This window comes from Chiloscyllium plagiosum, chromosome 51 (assembly GCF_004010195.1).
Source record: "Chiloscyllium plagiosum isolate BGI_BamShark_2017 chromosome 51, ASM401019v2, whole genome shotgun sequence".
Lineage (NCBI taxonomy): Eukaryota > Metazoa > Chordata > Chondrichthyes > Orectolobiformes > Hemiscylliidae > Chiloscyllium > Chiloscyllium plagiosum.
Genome location: NC_057760.1, coordinates 3865354 through 3886749, shown reverse-complemented (window position 1 = coordinate 3886749; position 21396 = coordinate 3865354). Strand labels below are relative to the sequence as shown.

General features: G+C 44.4%; 1 protein-coding gene across 1 annotated transcript in view; it reads left to right on the top strand.

Annotated features, from left to right (window-relative positions):
* Positions 1-21396, top strand: part of thbs3a (thrombospondin 3a) — a 47406-nt gene that overhangs the window by 2925 nt on the left and 23085 nt on the right. Inside the window, exons 2-12 of the mRNA XM_043684099.1 lie at positions 75-98; positions 234-316; positions 1721-1772; positions 3362-3510; positions 4562-4702; positions 7697-7774; positions 9342-9494; positions 11198-11308; positions 12507-12614; positions 15087-15246; positions 15919-16037. Coding sequence (XP_043540034.1) covers positions 75-98; positions 234-316; positions 1721-1772; positions 3362-3510; positions 4562-4702; positions 7697-7774; positions 9342-9494; positions 11198-11308; positions 12507-12614; positions 15087-15246; positions 15919-16037 — 1178 coding nt within the window. The remainder of the gene's footprint in view (positions 1-74; positions 99-233; positions 317-1720; positions 1773-3361; positions 3511-4561; positions 4703-7696; positions 7775-9341; positions 9495-11197; positions 11309-12506; positions 12615-15086; positions 15247-15918; positions 16038-21396) is intronic.

Below are 21396 nucleotides of genomic sequence, written 5' to 3'. Positions count from 1 at the left end.
GGGGGGAGTGGGGAATTCCCTGTCTGTGTTATGCTTCTTGATGCTGGTTAATCATTTATTTTGTCTTTTTGCAGTGAATGGTGCAAATTCTGTTCTGGGTGAGTACTATACATGTCTTTGGACACATGCTGCTGTGTTGGATTTCATTGAGATTGAGCCTTTGAAATGTTAAAGGTGAGGATGTTGAGAGGGCATTGAAGTCTCATCCAAGTTTGTGTCTGCTTTCCCTCCAGGTGACCAGACAACAGCACTGGTCAATCAGTTGGCTCTTTTTAATCAGGTCCTCCGTGACCTGAGGGAAGATATCCGTGAGCAGGTAAGCAAGTATTCTGCACAGAGCAGGCCACTTCCCTGAACTGCACATCAAGGGTTAGTAAAAACCGAAAGAACTGCAGATGCTGGAAATCAGAAATGGAAACATTAATTGCTGGAAAAGCTCAGCAGGTCCAGTAGCATCTGTGGAGAGAAATCAGAGTTAATATTTCTGATCCAGTGACACTTCTGTTGGGAGTTTAGAAAAATGTTTTTTTTAATGCAGAAGTTAGGGAGGGGGGAGGAGTAAACGATAGGTGGGGGTAGAGCCCTTAGAGAGAGAGATGAACAGATGGACATATAAAGGATAACGATCAGCCTCTGGGAATAAGTCGCTACCAATGGGGACTGTTAGTGGCTACAATGGGTTGTGTGTAATAGCAGAGTCGAGAGTGTGGTGCTGGAAAAGCACAGCAAGTCAGGCAGCATCCGAGGAGCAGGAAAATTGACGTTTTGGGCCGGAGCCCTTCATCAGGATTCTTGATGAAAGGCTTTTGCCTGAAACATCGATTTTCCTGCTCCTCAGATGCTGCCTGACCTGCTGCGCTTTTCCAGCAACACACTCTCAACTCTGATTTCCAGCATCTGCAAACCTCACTGTCTCCCTGTGTGTAGTAGCAGACCATGTGATAAGAAGGCCTGATGTGTGGGGTTTGGGGTAAGGACGTGGGAGACAGTGTCCCTAGCCCTAAAATTATTGAATTCAGCATTGAGTCCAGAATGCTGTAGAGTCCCCAGGCAGAAGATGAGGTGCTGTTCTTCCAGCTTGTGCTGAGCTTCACTGGAGCACTGCAGCAAGCCTGAGGCAGGGATAATGGCCAGGGGACAAGGAGGTGTGTTGAAGTGGCAGACAACTGGAAGCTCAGGGTCTTTTTTGCACACAGAGTGTAGGTGTTCTGTAAAGTGGTTACCTGGTCTCGGCTTTACTTCCTCAACATAAAGGAGACCGCATTGTGAGCAGTGAATGCAGCAGACTAGATGAGTGAAGTGCAGGTAAATCATCTGGAAGATGTGTTTTTGGCACTTGGATACAGAGGAGGGTGGAGGGATATTGTCTTACATTACACAGAAGGGATATCCTGACCAGGGGTCAGTGCCCTGAGCAAAGGGGTAGTTGTCCTGGATGGGAGATCGAGGGTACTTATCCTGGGCAGTGTTCAGGTCAGTGCATGAAGCAGCGTGGGGTCAGTATCCTAGTCATGGGCCAGAGGGGATATTGACCTGAGCAGCTTTGGGAGTTGGTGGGGAATACTATTATGTGAAGCGGAGGTGGGATCAGTGTCTGAACCAGGAGGTGAATGGTGTGAACATGGAGTCAGGGGCAGCTGCAGTGGTCAGTGTACAGTGAATGGGAAGGTCAAAGTCTGGCATTTTTGTCTTTGATCCAGTTTCCTGCTTTCATGAACAGGTGAAGGAAATGTCACTGATACGGAACACCATCCTGGAGTGTCAAGTGTGTGGTGAGTGGGAGAAAGCTCTTAGAGCAAACCTTCAGAGGCTTGCAGTGGCCAAACAGTGGCCATGAATCCTTGTCAGTTTGGATAAAATCTAGGACCGATAAATAGATTTAGGAGCTAAGAGGACACTCCGAAGCAGAATCAGTCCAATGGAGTAAATTCAGAGCAGCTTTGGTCCCTTTGATCCACTGGAATTGGTCGCAATCAGAGCGGGGGTAAAGTCCATTTGAGTTGTGTATAATATAAATTAGCAGGGAAAGGTTTATCTGACTGGGATTTTGTCCAATGGGAGTGAAAGGGAAGGGGTTTGATCCACTAGTATTCTGTCCAATGGGAGAGTGAAAGGGAAGGCGCTTGATCTGCTGGGGTTCTGTCCAATGGGAATAAAGTGAAGGGGTTTGATCAGCTGGGGTTCTGTCCAATGGGAGTGAAAGAGAAGGAGTTTGATCAGCTGGGATTCTGTCCAATGGGAGTGAAGAGAATGGGCTTGATCAGCTGGGGTTCTGTCCAATGGGAATAAAGTGAAGGGGTTTGATCAGCTGGGGTTCTGTCCAATGGGAGTGAAAGAGAAGGAGTTTGATCAGCTGGTGTTCTGCCCAATGGGAGTGAAAGAGAAGGGGTTTGATCAGCTGGGATTCTGTCCAATGGGAGTGAAAGAGAAGGGGTTGGATCAGCTGGGGTTCTGTCCAATGGGAGTGAAGAGAAGGGGTGTGATCAGCTGGGGTTATGTCCAATGGGAATATAACGGAAGGGGTTTGATCTGCTGTAGTTCTGTACAATGGGAAGGGGTTTGATCAGCTGGGGGTCTGTCCAATGGGAGTGAAAGAGAAGGGTTTGATCTGCTGTGGTACTGTCCAATGGGAGTGAAAGGGAAGGTGTTTGATCCACTAGTATTCTGTCCAATGGGAGTGAAAGGAAAGGGGTTTGATCTGCTGGGGGTCTGTCCAATGTGAGTGAAAGAGAAGGCGTTTGATCCACTAGTATTCTGTCCAATGGGAGTGAAAGGGAAGGCGTTTGATCTGCCGGGGTTCTGTCCAATGGGAGTGAAAGAGAAGGGGTTTGATCAGCTGGGGTTCTGTCCAATGGGAGTGAAGAGAATGGGCTTGATCAGCTGGGGTTTTATCCAATGGGAATGAAAGAGAAAGGGGTTTGATCAGCTGGGGTTCTGTCCAATGGAAGTGAAAGGGAAGGGGTTTGATCAGCTGGGATTCTGTCCAATGGGAGTGAAAGGGAAGGGGTTTGATCTGCTTGGATTCTGTCCAATGGGAGTGAAGAGAATGGGCTTGATCAGCTGGGGTTCTGTCCAATGGGAGTGAAAGAGAAGGGTTTGATCAGCTGGGGTTCTGTCCAATGGGAGTGAAGAGATGGGGTGTGATCAGCTGGGGTTCTGTCCAATGGGAGTGAAAGAGAAGGGGTTTGATCAGCTGGGGTTCTGTCCAATGGGAGTGAAGAGATGGGGTGTGATCAGCTGGAGTTCTGTCCAATGGGAGTGAAAGAGATGGAATTTGCTCCATTGGGATTCTGTCTAATGGGAGCATATTGGCGAGTAGATGGTATATTTTTCATCAAAGCCTTTTCCCTTCCTTTCAAAGGGTTTCATGACCATCGGTCCAAGTGTGATCCCAGTCCTTGTTTTGAAACTGTGGAATGTATGGAAACCTATGAATACCCTGGTTTCCGCTGTGGATCCTGTCCTGAAGGTTTTACGGGAAACGGCACACACTGCACCGATATTGATGAGGTCTGACATTAATTTTAAATCATCATCTCTTTATTATCTGGAGATGCATGCTTAGTTCCAGTCTGGAATTCAGTTGTTTTGCGGGATCGACTGGAATTGAATTAATTGATTAAATGTGGTATCAATATCGAGTATAGATATGTTATAGGTACAAAAGCCCAGTAGGTGTTCTTTTATACAATAAGTTTTGCTTGCCAGTAGTTGGCCTTGAGCAGGTTGAGGTGAGATCTTCTTAAATCACTGCAGTTCATCTGGTGGGGGTACCTACCCAGTGCTATTAGAAAATGCGTTGCAGAATGTTCACCTGGCCATGGAGAAGGAGTTGCAGATTGAGTGTGCCTTGGGCATCAACTTACATGTGGCTTACGTCATCAAATCCTCCACTATCAGCCTGGGGTTGCCATTGACCAGAAACAGTCTGGATCATATACCAACTGGACAAACACTGGCTCCAAGAGCAGGTCAGAGGCTAGGAATAAATCACAACTGGACTCCTCAAAGCCTGCCCACTATCTACCAGGCACAAGTCAGGGGTGTGATGGAATACTCCCCTCTCGCCTGGATGAGTGAAGACATCCCATTCTGACTTGCATTTGATCGCCGTTCTTTTATGACCACAGTTTCAAAGTCCTGGAGCCTCCTCCTGCAGGTGACATCACTGTACCTACACTAAGTGAACTGCAGCAGTTAGAAGGTGGCTCCTTGCTATCTTCTCAATGATGGACAATAAATGCTGCCTTTTCTACACCCATATCTTGTTAATTGGAGTGTGTTTCAGGCTGGGATCTAGTTTAGGAAGTCTCAGAACGCAGGGGGAGTGTGGGGGAAGGTACGTGGATTGTATTGTGATGAATATGCTGTAGCGTTTGCTTATGTTTCAGAAAGCAGGCTGAACTTATACTAACTCTGATGATGTTAGTGACAACAGCTGCAGAAGGTCATGTTTGATGCAGATTGAAGTAGAATTAAATTTTAAAGTGGAGAGTGAAGTGGGATGGCTCTCTGTTGAGTGTCAGCATTAATGTTCTACCTGTGTTCATTACATCTTCAGTGCCTCTTCGCCAATCCCTGTTTCTCTGAATCCAAATGCATAAACGCAGTGCCAGGATTCCGCTGTGAGTCCTGTCCCTTGGGCTATGAAGGAACAATTGTAGCTGGTGTTGGAGTGCAATATGCAATGACAACAAGGCAGGTGAGTAACAAACAGAAAATGTTTGGAGACAAATCTTACAAGACAGATGGAGAAATATATTTTACAGTGAGGACCGAAGGCAGTGCTGAGCCATGTGCTCAGCAACTGGTTTCTTCTTCCTGTTTCTAGAGGAAGTTGTGGTCAGTGATTCGTATTCTTGCCCTGCATTTTAATTTTAAGGTACTGCTGTTCTTCCAGATATAATTAATAATTATTTTTTAACTTGCATGTTGCATATCCACCTTGGAAGAACGTGATTCAATTAGTTTCTGAATAATTTTGTTACATTTCCGAAGGTGACGGTCATTTCCGAGGGGTATTTTCCTGTGGTGCAACGTGGCTGATAGCTAGAGAGGCCAATACTTCAGAGGCAGGTTCTGCCTTAGGAGCCAGCATGAAGCTCTCAAACATCATGGCTTATTACTTTTGGTTAACACTTGTTACTAAGTCATTCATCATTGCGCTGGTGTATAGTGTCCCCATTTTCCATGTACCCAGCTAGTGATTGCCAAATGTGATATTCAATGTCTATAATGTCCAAACATCCTTGAAGCCAAGCTTTCAACTTCTGATCAACTGCTTCACCACACAGGCAATCTTTGGTTATGAGACTGTGTTGTTCATCCTGTGGACGTGCCTGAGCCACTGACACTCTATCTGCTTGAGTCTCCTTGTTAACCTTCAACAAAAGCATTGTCATGACAGTCCTGATCCTACATTAGTTTTCAATCTGTTCTGTTTGTTCTCGAAAACTAGCTCCTCTTTCACCCAGGACTTTCTATTTCTCTTTTCTCTGAGCGATTTTATGGCCAACTCATCTCTAATTTCCTTATGTCTTTAGAGTTCAAGCTTTTTTAGTTGCATTTCCCTCTGCTTCTCATTATTCCTGTCCTCTGTTTTTCATTTTCCATGATTTTAACCTTTCATTTCTCTTTCTCTGAATCATCTTTTTCATTTCTAGCTTTTTTAGTGAATTCAGACTGCATTATCCCAATGTCAGATTTCCTTTTCTCGAATTCTAAATATGGGATAATCACGTGAAACACATCCTTCTCGGATCCCGCTTCTCCTTCTGCCTTCAGTTTATCTGCTTAATCCCTCAGCCCTGGCTTTCACCAAAACGTGTAAATAATCCACTGTTAGATCTTCCACTTCCAGAAAACTCTTTGCACATCTTCAAGTTGCTGCTCAATAAACATCACTTCAATCCAACGACTTTATACCACATAACCAAGAAAGATTTGTCTAACAAGAAAGACAAATCTTCCTCTTAAAATTCAGTGAATTCAAAGTTCCTGGAAGAGCCTCCAATTGTTCTGATGAAGTTGTTATTGGACAAGTCAGATCCCAGACTGAAACCTGTTTTGATAGATTGTATTTTAATTTGTTTTGGTTTTAACACGGTGGTCTCTCTCTAAAACATAAACCAGCAATGTTGCAGATTTTGCCTTAACAATAAAATACAAGTTCATTAACTAAAGAAATGAAGATTAAAATAGAATAAACCAAATTAACTATTTATAACACAATTCAAAGATTTTTAAACACATAGTAAAGGTATAACCTCATTAAACTCAAAATACTCCTTTGCAAATTGAAAAGAAAAACTGCAGCTTTTGTGTAATACCCTAAACGTACCTTAGTACAGTACCCAAAAATACCATGTTTCTACGTAAAAATATCACATTCCTCACAGTAGAATTCTTGTCATTGACATCTCAATAGGTTTAAATCACTTGAGAATTTAATGTATTGACTGGAACTGTAGAAGGCTTCTTCAAGGAGTTACTATGAGTTTAAAAATACTCCACTTTAAGAACAGCATGGACAGGTTGGACCGAAGGGTCTGTTTCCATGCTGTACATCTCTATGACTCTATAAGTAATGTTTTTGGGGTTTATCCCAACATTCCTGGTCTGAGACTAACATTAACACTTCAATCTAAGGCAATCTCACTCACTATATCCTTCCCTTCTCAAGAGCATCGGTTCATACGATCATGTTTATCCAATAACGTCTCAGGACAACTTCAAATTCAAAGTAACATTTTAAAAGTCCCTCTGTCTAGCTACGGTGTTCCTCTTATTTTTAAAAACAAGTTCCTGAAATCCCTGGAAAACACTGAGGCCCGATTATTTTTCTTAACTGGGTTGGAAAGCAATCTAATGTAAATAAAGATCCATCAGCAATGCACAAAAATGTAGTAATTCGAAAGCTGTGTCTCATCATGGTTACAGAAATACGCAAAAAATTATTCTTCATTTCTTGGAGTTTGCCTTGGAAAAATAAAAGCCTGCTTAAGTCTAGCTACAGAATTTAAACTGTATATTTCAACTTAACACAAACTACAAGCTACAAACTAAATTATACTCAGTTGGGTTTGTATAAACTAATGATCTAGACTTTGTTACACAGTGAATGCACACACTGACTTTCAAACTGAACTGAATTTGCCATTTGATGTTTAAATATGAGTTTGGACAAATTAACGATGACATTTTTTCTGACTAGTGGGACATGTCCGAGACTCTGGTTTCAAAGATACAGCAAGGATACAGCAAAAAGACATAACCAGGATTTAATGTCGGACAATTGGTTTCACATAGATGCTTGGAATTCCCAGTCCCATCCTGAGGAGCTGGATTCTCCACAGCTGCCTGGAGATCCTGCTATGATTAATACTGTAGGCATTCCCACTTGTTAAAGAGCCATCTGTCAAACGGTCTGAACTGTGAGGATTGCAGCTTCACTTGCATTGTTTCCTGCTGTCCACCTGGGGCCAGGAAAGAGGCAGTTTTACATTCATGATCCTTTTTGATTTTCTGAAAACCCATCGAAGCAGAACAGGAGCAGTTGTCCTTCTCCTGTTCACTCAGTCTGTCAGCCTCTGAATGATTTCAAAATAACACTTCTGCATAAAGGACTCCGTTGTTTTGTCCAAAGCTCTGGCTGTGATGTAATAATTTCTGGTAGATGCTGTCTTGTTTTTTTCAGGTTTGCTCAGACATCGATGAATGCAATGATGGGAATAATGGTGGCTGCATAATAAACTCCCTCTGCACAAATACAATGGTGAGTGGCAGGAATCCTGGGGCTGGTACCCTCCTGTTGCTGTGGAGGGTATCCAGTGGCTCAGTGGACAGGCTGACTATTACTCACTGGCTACTACTTTCACCTGATTCAACACTTGGATTGTGCAGTTCAACATTAAAGGAAGGAGGTTGAACAACTGGTGACTGCTGTTGCATGACATTCACTGGAAAATGATTCCAAATCAACTCTTATCCCTCAGAATGAATTCCCAACATTGGAATTGGGAACATTGGAAAGAATTATATGCAGTAGCAAAGCCTGTTTCCTGTTGTGGGGAAATCCCAAATGAAGGGGCCCTCGTTTAAAATTACCCATTTAGCACACATGAGGTGTTTCCCCTCAGATTGTTCTCCAACCTTTCTGCCTCCAAGATCAGTGGCAGTGGGGGTTGTTGAATATTTGTAAGGCAGAGATGAATAGATTCTGGTTAGGCAGTAAATCAAAGGATATTGGGGAACAGGCATTAGCCCTTCATCAGGAATCAGCCACATTATGCCCGAATCGTCGACTCTCCTGCTCCTCGGATGCTGCCTGACCTGCTGTGCTTTTCCAGCACCACAGTCTCGACTCTGATCTCCAGCATCTGCAGACCTCACTTTCATCAAACTCCAGAAGCGAGTGTTTTGTTTGGGACTTGGTCACGACAGGAGACTCCTGGAGGACAACAAAAACACTTTAGAAGTCAACCTTGAATAGGTTAAAAAACAATTCCCACTGGCTCACAAGAGACCCTGTTTTGTGACTGATCAAAAGTATAGAATTAACCGAATCAGAGTGAAAGCATGTCATTCTTAATCCTGATGAACTGGCTAAGAGGAAAATGTATTTCTAAACAACATAGGAGAAAGTGAGGACTGCAGATGCTGGAGATCAGAGCAGAAAATGTGTTGCTGGAAAAGCGCAGCAGGTCAGGCACCCACTGGAGTTTTCGAGAATGGGTGGTGATTGTCAAAATTCCTCAGAACCTGCTGTGTTTCAGTGTCGATGTCTCCCCTTGTCTGAGAGACTAAAACTAGATGATACAATTTCACAAGAGGTTGGTGTCTCTCATTTAAGATAGAGATGAGCACGAAAATATTCTGTTGCAGTTTGTGTGACCGTGGAGTTCTCTTCTGCAGAGAGAGTTAGTGCAGGTGAGTACACTGAAAAGTTTTAAGTTTGATTCTTTACTGATCAGAGAATTAAAGGAACATGGGCTGAGGCTACCTTCAGATCAGTCCTGATCCTATAGAATGGTGGGACAGGCTCCTGGGGCTGAGTGGCCTCCTCCAGTCCTCAAACATTTGTTTGAATATGTCCTTGTGTGTAAAAATATTGGCATTAACTCAACAAGGGGACTGTGAACATTTTGATACCTGTGGGAGAGAATCCTGAGCATTTCAATATCACCCACATTTCAGGGAGTTAGCATTAGCTCTAACATGAAACGCTGGCTTTCAGACAGCCCCTTCCTTTCCAACTGCATCAGCTGTAGCTTGGCAATCGGTGATGAATATTCAGGAACCCTTTTGTGTACCTGCCGGTGAATTAACTGTTTCTTGTGCAGGGTTCGTTTAAATGTGGTCCATGCCGGAGGGGGTTTGTTGGAAACCAGACAGTTGGCTGTGTTCACCAGACGTCATGCAGCAGTGCCGTAGTCAATCCATGTGATGTCAACGCACAGTGTTCCATCGAACGCAACGGAGAGGTGTCCTGCCATGTAAGTCTCAGTGTTTCCGCACAATCTCCTGCTTTTAAATCTGGCCAGCCAAGGTTTCAGGGAGGGAGGAAGAAGATTAGAAGATTGTGAGTAATTATCTTATGTCCAACAGCAACATCTACAAAGAAAATGATTTGTCATTGGACAAACTGAGTCTGAAATATTCAATGGTTATTTCCTCTCAGTCAGCAATGTGGCCTCATTTTCCCATCTCTCTGACCATCTCACTGTCAGACAGTGAGACTGTCTGACAGTGTTGTCCTGCTCAGTATCTGACAGTCTCACTGTCTGTGAGTCTCACTGTCTGACAGTGTTGACCCCTCACAGTCTGACAGTTGCATTCTCAAACAGTATCGTCTCCATCAATCTGACAGTCGCACTGCCAGACAGTATCGTCCCCATCACTCCCTGACAGTCTCACTCTCGGACAGTATCATCCCCATCACTCTCTGACAGTCTCACTCTCTGATATGATTTGGAGATGCCAGTGTTGGACTGGAGTGTACAAAGTTAAAAATCACACAACACCAGGTTATAGTCCAACAGGTTTAATTGGAAGCACACTAGCTTTTGGAGCGACGGTCCTTCAGTAGGTGATAGTGATCACCTGATGAAGGAGTGTCGCTCCGAAAGCTAGTGTGCTTCCAATTAAACCTGTTGGTCTATAACCTGGTGTTGTGTGATTTTCACTCTCTGACAGTATCGTCCCCCTCACTCTCTGACAGTCTCACTGTCTGACAGTATCATCCCCCTCACTGTCTGACGGTCTCACTTTCTGACAGTATCATCCCCCTCACTCCCTGACAGTCTCACTCTGACAGTCTCACTCTCTGACAGTATCATCTCCCTCACTGTCTGACAGTCTCACTGTCTGACAGTATCGTCCCCCTCACTCTCTGACAGTCTCACTGTCTGACAGTATCGTCCCCTTCACTCTCTGACAGTCTCACTGTCTGACAGTATCGTCCCCCTCACTCTCTGACAGTCTCGCTGTCTGACAGTATCGTCCCCCTCACTCTCTGACAGTCTCACTGTCTGACAGTATCGTCCCCCTCACTCTCTGACAGTCTCACAGTCTGACAGTATCATCCCCCTCACTCTCTGACAGTCTCACTGTATCATCCCCCTCACTCTGACAGTCTCACTGTCTGACAGTATCATCCCCCTCACTCTCTGACAGTCTCACTGTCTCACAGTATCATCCCCCTCACTCTCCTGACAGTCTCACAGTCTGACAGTATCATCCCCCTCACTCTCTGACAGTCTCACTGTCTCACAGTATCATCCCCCTCACTCTCTGACAGTCTCACTGTCTGACAGTATCGTCCCCCTCACTCTGATAATCTCACTGCCTGTCAATGTTGTCCCCCTCACTCTCTGACAGTTTTACTGAAGTTCAGTGTTGTCTGACATTCTGATTGTCGAGTCTTGTTACATTTGCAGTCCGGTAGTGAGGTGGGTGATCCTGTACTGTCACGTTCAGCTTTGAGCTTCACATATCTGCCTGTCTTTGTGACCTGTCAGCAGCAGCGCTGGCTGAAGGTTGTGAGATGTGTATGTTGGCTATTTTGGATTATCATGCAGTCCTCCTTCATTGCAGACTTCTATCTGCTATGTCCAGGAGAGAAGGGGCTGTGGTACTGGGGCAGGGGAAGTATCCTGGAATTGTGTGTACATTTCTTGTTGTGACTGTCTGTCCTTAGTGCAGAGTTGGCTGGGCTGGAAATGGATATGTGTGTGGAACAGACACAGATATCGATGGCTATCCGGACCAGGACCTGCCCTGCATTGACAATCATCGTCACTGTAAGAAGGTGAGTGTTCGCAGGATCATCAAGACGTTTTCTTTTATCAATGTGTCATCACTTTTATAGCTAAAAATGAAAGAGCAAATACTGGACTGCCGATGGTTGAGAGATAGAACATAGACCATAGAAAAGTACAGCTCAGAACAGGCCCTTTGGCCCACCATGTTGTGCCGAGGTTTAATCCTAATGTAAAATATAGTAACTTAACCTACACACCCCTCAACTCACTGCTATCTATGTGTATGTCCAGCAGTCGCTTAAATGTCCCTAATGACTCTGCTCCCACCACCACCGCTGGCAACGCATTCCATGCATTCACAACTCTCTGCATAAAGAACCTACCTCTGGTGTCTCCTTTATACCTTCCTCCTAATATCTTCAAACTATGACTTCTCGTACCAGTCAATCCCGCCCTGGGGAAAAGTCTCTGGCTATTGACTCTATTCCTCTTATTATTTTGTTACACCTCGATCAGGTCTCCTCTCTTCCTCATTCTTTCCAGAGAGAGAAGTCTGAGCTTATTCAACCTTTCTTCATAAGACAAGCCCTCCAGGGCTGGCAGCATCCTGGTAAACCTTCTTTGCACCTCTCCAAAGCCTCTGTATCTTTCCTATAGTAGGGCGACCAGAACTGGATGCAATATTCCAAGTGTGGTCTCACCCGGGACTTGAAGAGCCATAACAAAATTTCACGCCTCTTAAACTCGATCCCCCTGTTAATGAAAGCCAAAACACCATATGCTTTCTTAACAACATGTTAGGTAGTGAGCCAGCAGTGCTCCCACCACCTCTGAATAGCATTAGGAGATGCTCCCACTATGTGACAAAGTACACATCTTTTGCTCAAAAATCAAAAGGCAATGCCTGCAACAGCTGTTCAGTATTGACCCTCAGACTTTGTGGTATTCACTCAGCCCAGTCCGTTTGGGAATACAGTCCTTCTTCAATACTACCCTCTGACACCCCCAGTACTCCCAGTGTCATCCATGTATTGAGGCTTCAACAAGAACCTTCTGTTTAAGAGGCAGGTACACAACCGACTGGGCCAGGTCATTCACCTGGACTTGGAAAATGATGCGTTCCTGTGAAATTTTCATTTTGTGGTCCATGGATTTTGAAAGTTTCCTTATGATTTGTATATTTGGAGAACTGTTCTTGATATGTTGTTCACTTCCTTTTAAGTGTCTTTCTGTCACCTCACTCAGGATAATTGCCGGTATACCCCGAATTCAGGTCAGGAGGATGCTGATAATGACCGTGTTGGAGATCAGTGTGACAATGACGCAGATGGAGATGGCATTAAGAATGTCGAGGTTTGTACCAATGGCAGTGTGTGTGTGCAGGGGAAGAGAAGGCCGTTCCAAAGTATGGGAACGAGTCCAGTGGTTGCAGCTCCTGGTCACCTGAGCCTGATCTCATCCTTGTCTTCTAAGGGCAGAGGAGGGGAAGGGTGTCGGGGGGATCTGGAGTTGGGCAGTATCTCAGGTTAGCTTGGCCTCCAGCAGATCCCAGAGCCTTCTCAATCTGACTGATATTCGAGGAGTGCACTAGGAGGAACTGAGCACTGTAGATGCTGGAGATCAGAGTCAATACGTGGAGTGCTGGAAAAGCACAGCAGGTCAGGCAGCATCTGAGGAGCAGGAGAGTCGATGTTTCGAGCATAAGCTCTTCATCAGGAAGGTGTCATTAGTACCACTCCACATGTGACAACATGCAGTTTTATTTTAATTCACCCATGTGGTTTGGGTATCACTGGTTGACCAGCATTTATTCACCGTCCCTAGTTGCCCTTGAGAAGGTGGTGGTGAGCTGCCTTCTTGAACTGCTGCAGTCCATGTGCTGTAGGTAGACCCCAGTTCCTGAATTTTGACCCAGTGACACTGAAGGAACGGCGAGATATTTCCAAGTCAGGATGGTGAGGGGCTTGGAGGGGAACTTGGAGGTGATGTTGTTCCCCTGTATCTGCTGCCTTTGTCCTTCTAGATGGAAGTGGGTTTAGAAGACATTATCCATTGAGGCTTGGTCAGTTGTTGCAGTGCATGCAACAAAATACTTCAGAAAGATTTAGAGGCGTAATAGCTCACAGCTTCCCCTCTAATCATGAAAAGTAAAATGTTTAAGCATTTGGTTTGTGTGAATAATGGCTTGGTGCAGGGACACTATAGGTTTGATCCAGAAATCCAAATGGAAATGGGAATGAAACAGCAGAGTCACTAGGCAAAAGCAGAAGTTGACTTTGCTTTCTCTCCAGCGATGTTGCCAGACTTGCAGAGTTTCTGCAGCTATTCCTGTTTTGTTAGGGTGTTATGGATAAACTCACCGCCACAAGTTACCCTTAATTCAGCTATTTATTAAGAAAGCTCAGATAATCAAGTACTGAAACAATGATTTAAACTTTACTGCATGGAGCAACCAAAATAAGGCCCTTCAAGTCAACAAGTTAAGCTTCACAACTCAACTTGGCTATTACCAGATTAATGGTGGCACTTGGCATGATTCCAGGGTTCAATTCTTATAGTGTTGTTCTTCGAAGTTCTGTTACTGAATTGTTCTGGTGTTAGATTCTTATACGATTTTCACTCTTTCAAATTTGGGGTGTGACATTATTGATAATTCAATAGATTCTTTCTTCCCCAAGACTGATTATATTTCTGGAGACCTCAAGTCTGTAGCTTGCCGCCTTATCAGCAGTAACTCACCTGTTTCTTATTACATTTGGGGTTAGCTGCCTGTTTATAACACAGCTTTTCCTGCAATTAACCCCTTTACTCCAAAGCGTTACTTCCACAGGCAGACTTAATTGTCTATTTGTCACAAAGTAGTAAATTATCAAGCAATTGTTATCTCCTCTCACCCAGGATGCTGCTTGTTTGTGTTGTTCAACTCCTTTCCAGAGATGGTTAATTTGCAAGTTGTTTTTAATTACTTAAGAGCAGTTTCTCTTTGTCCCTCTCATCTCGAGAAACCATTTATTCCAGAAAGAGTTATTGGTGATTCTTTAAATCCACAAAAATATTAAAGTTGTGAAGTTTACATTGTCATAAGGATTTTTTCAGTGCTTTCCTCATGTTGCAAATGCCAATTTGGTTCCAAGCCAATGAATGAGACAACTTTCTTTGCAGATGAGAGTTAATGAACCACTCAGTCTTAGACTGACTGAAGCTTGACTAATCTATATGCTCTGGCAATTTCTCTGAAACAGATTCACTGCTCAGTTATTGACTTTAATCAATGTGCTTGGAAATGTGATTCTACACCTCTGGGGCAGGTGGGGCTTAAACCCAGACCACCTGATATACAGGCAGGGACACGATCAGTGCACCACAAGAGTCCTGCTACTTTGTCTTCGAGCTCCTTCTATACACTCGTCTCATAGAGACATTAGTTATAAAAAGTCTGCAGTGAAACCATAAATGAAAATGGGACAGGCAAACCTGTTTGAATTCTTTGAGAAGGGCAACAATCTCATGTGCAGCTCTTTATCATGTGTGCAACCCTGAGGACGTCATGTTGTGGACTGGAGGCAGTGGATAATTATCAGAAATTTGCAATTGTTTAAAAGGCCCCTGAATGTCAGAGTATACAGCAATGATCCTCAATAAAGTGGAAACTGCTCCCCCCAACCTCACCACAATCTGTTACCTTTGATACTAAGTGAGGGATAAATATAAGCCAGGACACCCCACACACACACACTCACACACTCACTATATCTCCTCTTAGTGCCATAGGATCTTCTGTCCAGGGAAAAGTCTGAAGTTAAACCCTCTCCTTTCCTTCCACAGGATAACTGCAGGCTGGTCCATAACAAGGATCAGCAGAACTCTGATGCAGATTCATTTGGAGATGCGTGTGACAATTGTCCCAATGTTCCCAACAACAACCAAAAGGACACAGATAACAATGGAGAGGGAGATGCCTGTGATAATGACATTGACGGAGACGGTATTTTACAGCAATACACCTTCCATATCACAGCCGCACCTGATCCTTTACGTTTCTCCAAATGTTTGTTCATGGAAAGTCCACTTCTCAAAACCTCAGGAAGCTTTACACCTCGAGCCCAAGGAAACCGTAGCCCCGCTCACTCCCAAAGCCCTAAAGCACTACTTCCCCTTCCCCGTCCCCCAACCTTACCCCAATGCCCAGGGGCATTCTTCCCTCTCCAAACCCTCAAGCACTCTCTCCACTCCCCCTCCACTCTGAAACTCTGTGCAACCTTCACCCCTGCCCCCAGCCCAAGAATGCTATGTCCCAAAATCCGAGAATTCCTACCTGTCAAATGCCGGGTAATTCTGCCCCAATACCCATGTAACTGTAACCACCCTTTTTCCTCCCCATGCTAATTCTTCTGCCATAGATCCTGAAGTATCTGTACCACACATTCCCCGCCCATCCCCAGCCCTCTGCCTCCTATTGCTCTGAGAGAGCTCTTTCTCAAGGTCCCTATGGGTGTGTGCCTGCACCACCACCACAACTACCCCCACCCCCACCTCCTCCCCCACACCCCGCACACCACAGCTCACCTCGAAGCATAAAACCTGAGATTCTGTGACCTGAATCCTTCAGGGAACTGCCAATAAACCTTCTCTACTTATGGTTTTATTTTGTTTCCAGGTATTCCTAATCTTTTGGACAATTGTGCTGGAGTTCCAAATCCTCTCCAGACAGACAGGGATGGAGATGGAGTCGGAGATGCATGTGACAGCTGTCCTGAGATGAGTAATCCCACACAGGTACTGTCCAACATCTTCTACTCTTTAATGTAAACAACAAAATATCTGCAGCAGAACCCAGATTCTACTCAGTGATCGGTGTCTGTACTTTTCAGTGCGATTCCAGTCACCTCTTGCTGGTCTACTCCAGTCTACAGTCAGAGATGTACAGCATGGCAACAGACCCTTCGGTCGAACTCGTCCCTGCCAACCAGATATCCCAACACAATCTAGTCCCATTTGCCAGCAGTTGACCCATATCCCTCTAAACCCTTCCTATTCATATACCCATCCAGGTGCCTTTTAAATGCTGTAATTGTACCAGCCTCCACCACTTCCTCTGGCAGCTCATTCCATACACGTACCACCCTCTGCGTGAAAATGTTGCCCCTTAGGTCCGTTTTATGTCTTTCCCCTCTCACCCTAAACCTATGCCCTCTAGTTCTGGACTCCCCCATGCCAGGGAAGAGACTTTGTTTATTTATCCTATCCATGCCCCTCATGATTTTATAAACCTCTATAAGGTCACCCCTCAGCTTCCGACGCTCCAGGGAAACAGCCCCAGCCTGTTCAGCCTCTCCCTCTCGCTCAAATGCTCCAACCCTGGCAACATCCTTATAAATCTTTTCTGAACCCTTTCAATTTTCACAACATCCTTCCAATAGGAAGGAGACCAGAATTGCACACAATATTCCAACAGTGGCCTAACAAATGTCCTGTACAACCGCAACATGACCTCCCAACTCCTGTACTCAGTACTCTGACCAATAAAGGAAAGCATACCAAATGCCTTCTTCACTATCCAATCTACCTGCGACTCCACTATCAAGGAGCTATGAACCTGCACTCCAAGGTCTCTTTGTTCAGTAACACTCCTTAGGACCTTACCATTAAGTGTATCAGTCCTGCTCTGATTTGCTTTCCCAAAATGTAGCACCTCGCATTTATCTAAATAAACTTCATCTGCCACTTCTCAGCCCATTGGCCCATCTGGTCCAGATCCTGTTGTAATCTGAGGTAACCCTCTTCGCTGTCCACTACACCTCCAATTTTGGTGTCATCTGCAAACTTGCTAATTGTACCTCTTATGCTTGCATCCAAATCATTTATGTAAATGACAAAAAGTAGTGGACCCAGCACCGATCCTTGTGGCACTCCACTGGTCACAGGCCTCCAGTCTGAAAAACAACCCTCCACCTCCACCCTCTGTCTTCTACCTTTGAATCAGTTCTGTATCCAAATGGCTAGCTCTCCCTGTATTCCGTGAGATCTAACCTTGCTAACCAGTCTTCCATGGGGAACCTTGTTGAATGCCTTACTTAAGTTCACGTAGATCATGTCCACCGCTCTGCCCTCATCAATCCTCTTTGTTACTCCTTGCTTGGATTTGTTTCTTCTATATACACACTTTTTAATAGTGTTGGATCCCACTGGACCCATCTGGAATGCCTTGGATAGATTTACAGGCGTCAATCCCTCTTGCTGGTATTAGCCCAGGCTACAAGGATCATGAAGGGAAGTTTGTCTCAGTATCTGAGGCAGAGAGCAGGATCAATCTTGACAAACGATTAAAAGGTTCATTCCATCTTACTGGTACAAGATAATGAGAGGAATAGACAGAGTCAATAGCCAGAGACTTTTCCTCAGGGCAGGATTGACTGGTACGAGGAGTCATAGTTTGAAGATATTAGGAGGAAGGTATAAAGGAGACATCAGAGGTAGGTTCTTTACGCAGAGAGTAGTGAATGCATGGAATGCATTGCCAGCGGTGGTGGTGGAAGCAGAGTCATTAGGGACATTTAAGCGACTTCTGGACATGCACATGGATAGCAGTGAGTTGAGGGGTGCGTAGGTTAAGTTATTATATTTTACATTAGGATTAAATCTCGGCACAACATGGTGGGCCAAAGGGCCTGTTCTGTGCTGTACTTTTCTATGTTCTATGTTCTGTGTTCGACTGGACAGCTAGCTATATTACATCTAAAGGTACATGAGGCATCAGGTTCAACTGAAGAGTCAAGTTCACTTTGCTACTTCATCTGAGTATTGTTAAGGAGAAAGTGAGGTCTGCAGATGCTGGAGATTAGAGCTGGAAATGTGTTGCTGGAAAAGCGCAGCAAGTCAGGCAGCATCCAGGGAACAGGAGAATCGACGTTTCGGGCATAAGCCCTTCTTCAGGAATGAGGAAAGTTTGTCCAGCAGGCTAAGATAAAAGATAGGGAGGAGGGACTTGGGGGAGGGACTTTTATCGCATTTCCAAAGCCCCTCCAAGTCCATCCTCCCTACCTTTTATCTTAGCCTGCTGGACAAACGTTCCTCATTCCTGAAGAAGGGCTTAAGCCCGAAACGTCAATTCTCCTGTTCCCTGGATGCTGCCTGACCTGCTGCGCTTTTCCAGCAACACATTTCCAGCCCTGCATTATAAATAGTTTGTGTCGACTGACGATTGTCCAGAACCTATGGAGAAGCTAATTCATATCATCTTCTTGTGAAATCCCTACAATCAATGTTACTCTCAAGTACTTATGGAATATTCCACACATAACCCATCCCATCTGTACACAACAGGCCAAATAGATAACTATTAACTGATTGGTCGCTTTTGATGAAGGATATAGAATTGGGGTTAGTGAACTATTGCAGCAAATTGTTATCACTCTGATCTCCCTATAAATTGGAAAGTTTAATCTTCCTTGGGACTCCTATTGGAAAATTACATTTGGGCAGCAAATCTTGCAATGCACAGCAAGTATAGACATGTTAACATTTATTGTAAGTTGCTCTGGTGTACCAAACCATTTCATCTCATTTGGTCACACCAAAGTACTTTCCTTTCACTCTTGTATTAATAGGAAATCCCTATTGAAACAATACAGACCATTTTAAGGTTTACCTATCTCCAGACATTCGGCACTATAAATGTTATTTTATTTCATTTCACTTTAATGATTACTAAATACAGAATAAATACCATAAGCATTTGTTTCTTCTGAGATGTGAGGGCATCGTCGACCACGTCGGGGGGGAAATTGCGGTCCTTGAAGAAGGAGGCCATCTGTGTTGTACGTTTTTGGAACTGGTCCTCCTGGGAGCAGATGCGGCGGAGTCGAAGGAATTGGGAGAATGGGATGGCGTTTTTACAGGGGGCAGGATGGGAGGAGGTGTAGTCCAGGTAGCTGTGGGAGTCGGTCGGTTTGTAGTAGATGAATATTGTTAATGCAAAGAAAAATCACTGAGGTACAAAGTGAAGGCACAATATGACTATTTAGTTAGCTCCTCCCAATCGCATCTTTTTTTTTAAACCCGAGTGGATGAAACTTGTGATGTCTGTTAAATCCTTTTTGGTTCCAGAAACATCAAAAATAATAATGAATGACTTCAGAGTAAAAATGTCTATGCAGCAGTGACCAGAGTACGATTGAATTTTACATCTAGTTTGAAAGGGAGAAGAGTGGGTCTAAGACTGGTACTTAAAACTTAAATAAGGGCAACTATGTGGGCCTGAAAGCTGAAGTGAACTGAATACTAAACTAGGAGATACATCAATAGAGAAGCAGCAGCAGCCGACATTTAAGGAGATGTTCCAGAATAGGAGCAGGAGTAGGCCCACTTCACCATTCAACATGATCATGACTAATCTACTTTATCATCATACCCCAACTCATCCCCATAATCCTTGATTCTTTTAGCCTCTAGAAATCTATCTGTTAGAAATCTAATACATTTAATGATTTGTCCTCCAGAACCTTCTGTGGTAGAAAATTCCACAGGTTCACACTTTCTTCTGGACCCTCTGATGGGGGAAGCATTCTCCCTGCAACCAGTCTGAGTAGCTCCGTCAGAATTGTATATATTTCAGTGAGATCCCTCCTCATTCTTCAAAATGCTGATGAATACAGACCCAGTCGACCCAATCTCTCCGCATATGACAAACCTGTCAACCCAGGAATCAATCAGGTGAACCTTGGCTGCCCTCCTTCTCGAGTAAGTGTACCTTTTATTGGGTAAGGAGACCTGGTTGCACACACTCCTCCAGCTGTGCTCTCACCAAGGCCCTGTACAACTGCAGTTAGAATTCTTTGCTTCTGCAACTTTTCATCCTAACTATTGACTGGACCTGCATGATTACTTTCAGTGACTGATGTACAAGGACATCCAGGTCCCTTTGTATATTAACCTTTTCCAATATATCGCCATTTAAATAATAATCTGCCATTAACTTCACATTTACCCACATTAAACTGCTTCTGCCGTACATAGAACATAGAAGACAAGGACATCCAGGTCCCTTTGTATATTAACCTTTTCCAATATATCGCCATTTAAATAATAATCTGCCATTAACTTCACATTTACCCACATTAAACTGCTTCTGCCGTACATAGAACATAGAAGATTACAGCGCAGTACAGGCCCTTTGGCCCTCGATGTTGCGCCGATCCAAGCCCACCTAACCTATACTAACCCACTATCCTCCATATACCTATCCAATGCCCGCTTAAATGCCCATAAAGAGGGAGAGTCCACCACTGCTACTGGCAGGGCATTCCATGAACTTACGACTCGCTGAGTGAAGAACCAACCCATAACTTCAGTCCTTTATCTACCCCCCCTTAATTTAAAGCTATGCCCCCTCGTAATAGCTGACTCCATACGTGGAAAAAGGTTCTCATGGTCAACCCTATCTAAACCCCTAATCATCTTGTACACCTCAATCAAGTCACCCCTAAACCTTCTTTTCTCTAAGGAAAACAGCCCCAAGTGTCTCAGTCTTTCCTCATACGATCTTCCTTCCATACCAGGCAACATCCTGGTAAACCTCCTCTGCACCCGTTCCAGTGCCTCCACATCCTTCCGAAAGTATGGTGACCAAAACTGCACACAATATTCCAGATGCGGCCGCACCAGAGTCTTATACAACTGCATCATGACCTCAGGACTCCGGAAATCAATTCCTCTACCAATAAAAGCCAGTACGCCATATGCCTTCCTCACCGCACTATTTACCTGGGTGGCAACTTTCAGAAATCTGTGTACATGGACACCAAGATCCCTCTGCTCATCCACACTACCAAGTATCCGACCATTAGCCCAGTACCCCATCTCTTTGTTATTCCTCCCAAAGTGAATCACCTCACACTTAGCTACATTGAATTACATTTGCCACCTTTCTGCCCAGCTCTGCAGCTTATCTATATCCCGCTGTAACCTGACACATCCTTCCTCACTGTCAACAACTCCTCCGACTTTCGTATCATCAGCCAGCCAGCTATACGAATGGTAGTACCACTGGCCAGATGCACAGCTGAGATTTTACACGCTACAGAGCTGCGGTGTTAACAAGGACATGAGCAATAACAGTAACAGTCACAAGGTGAAC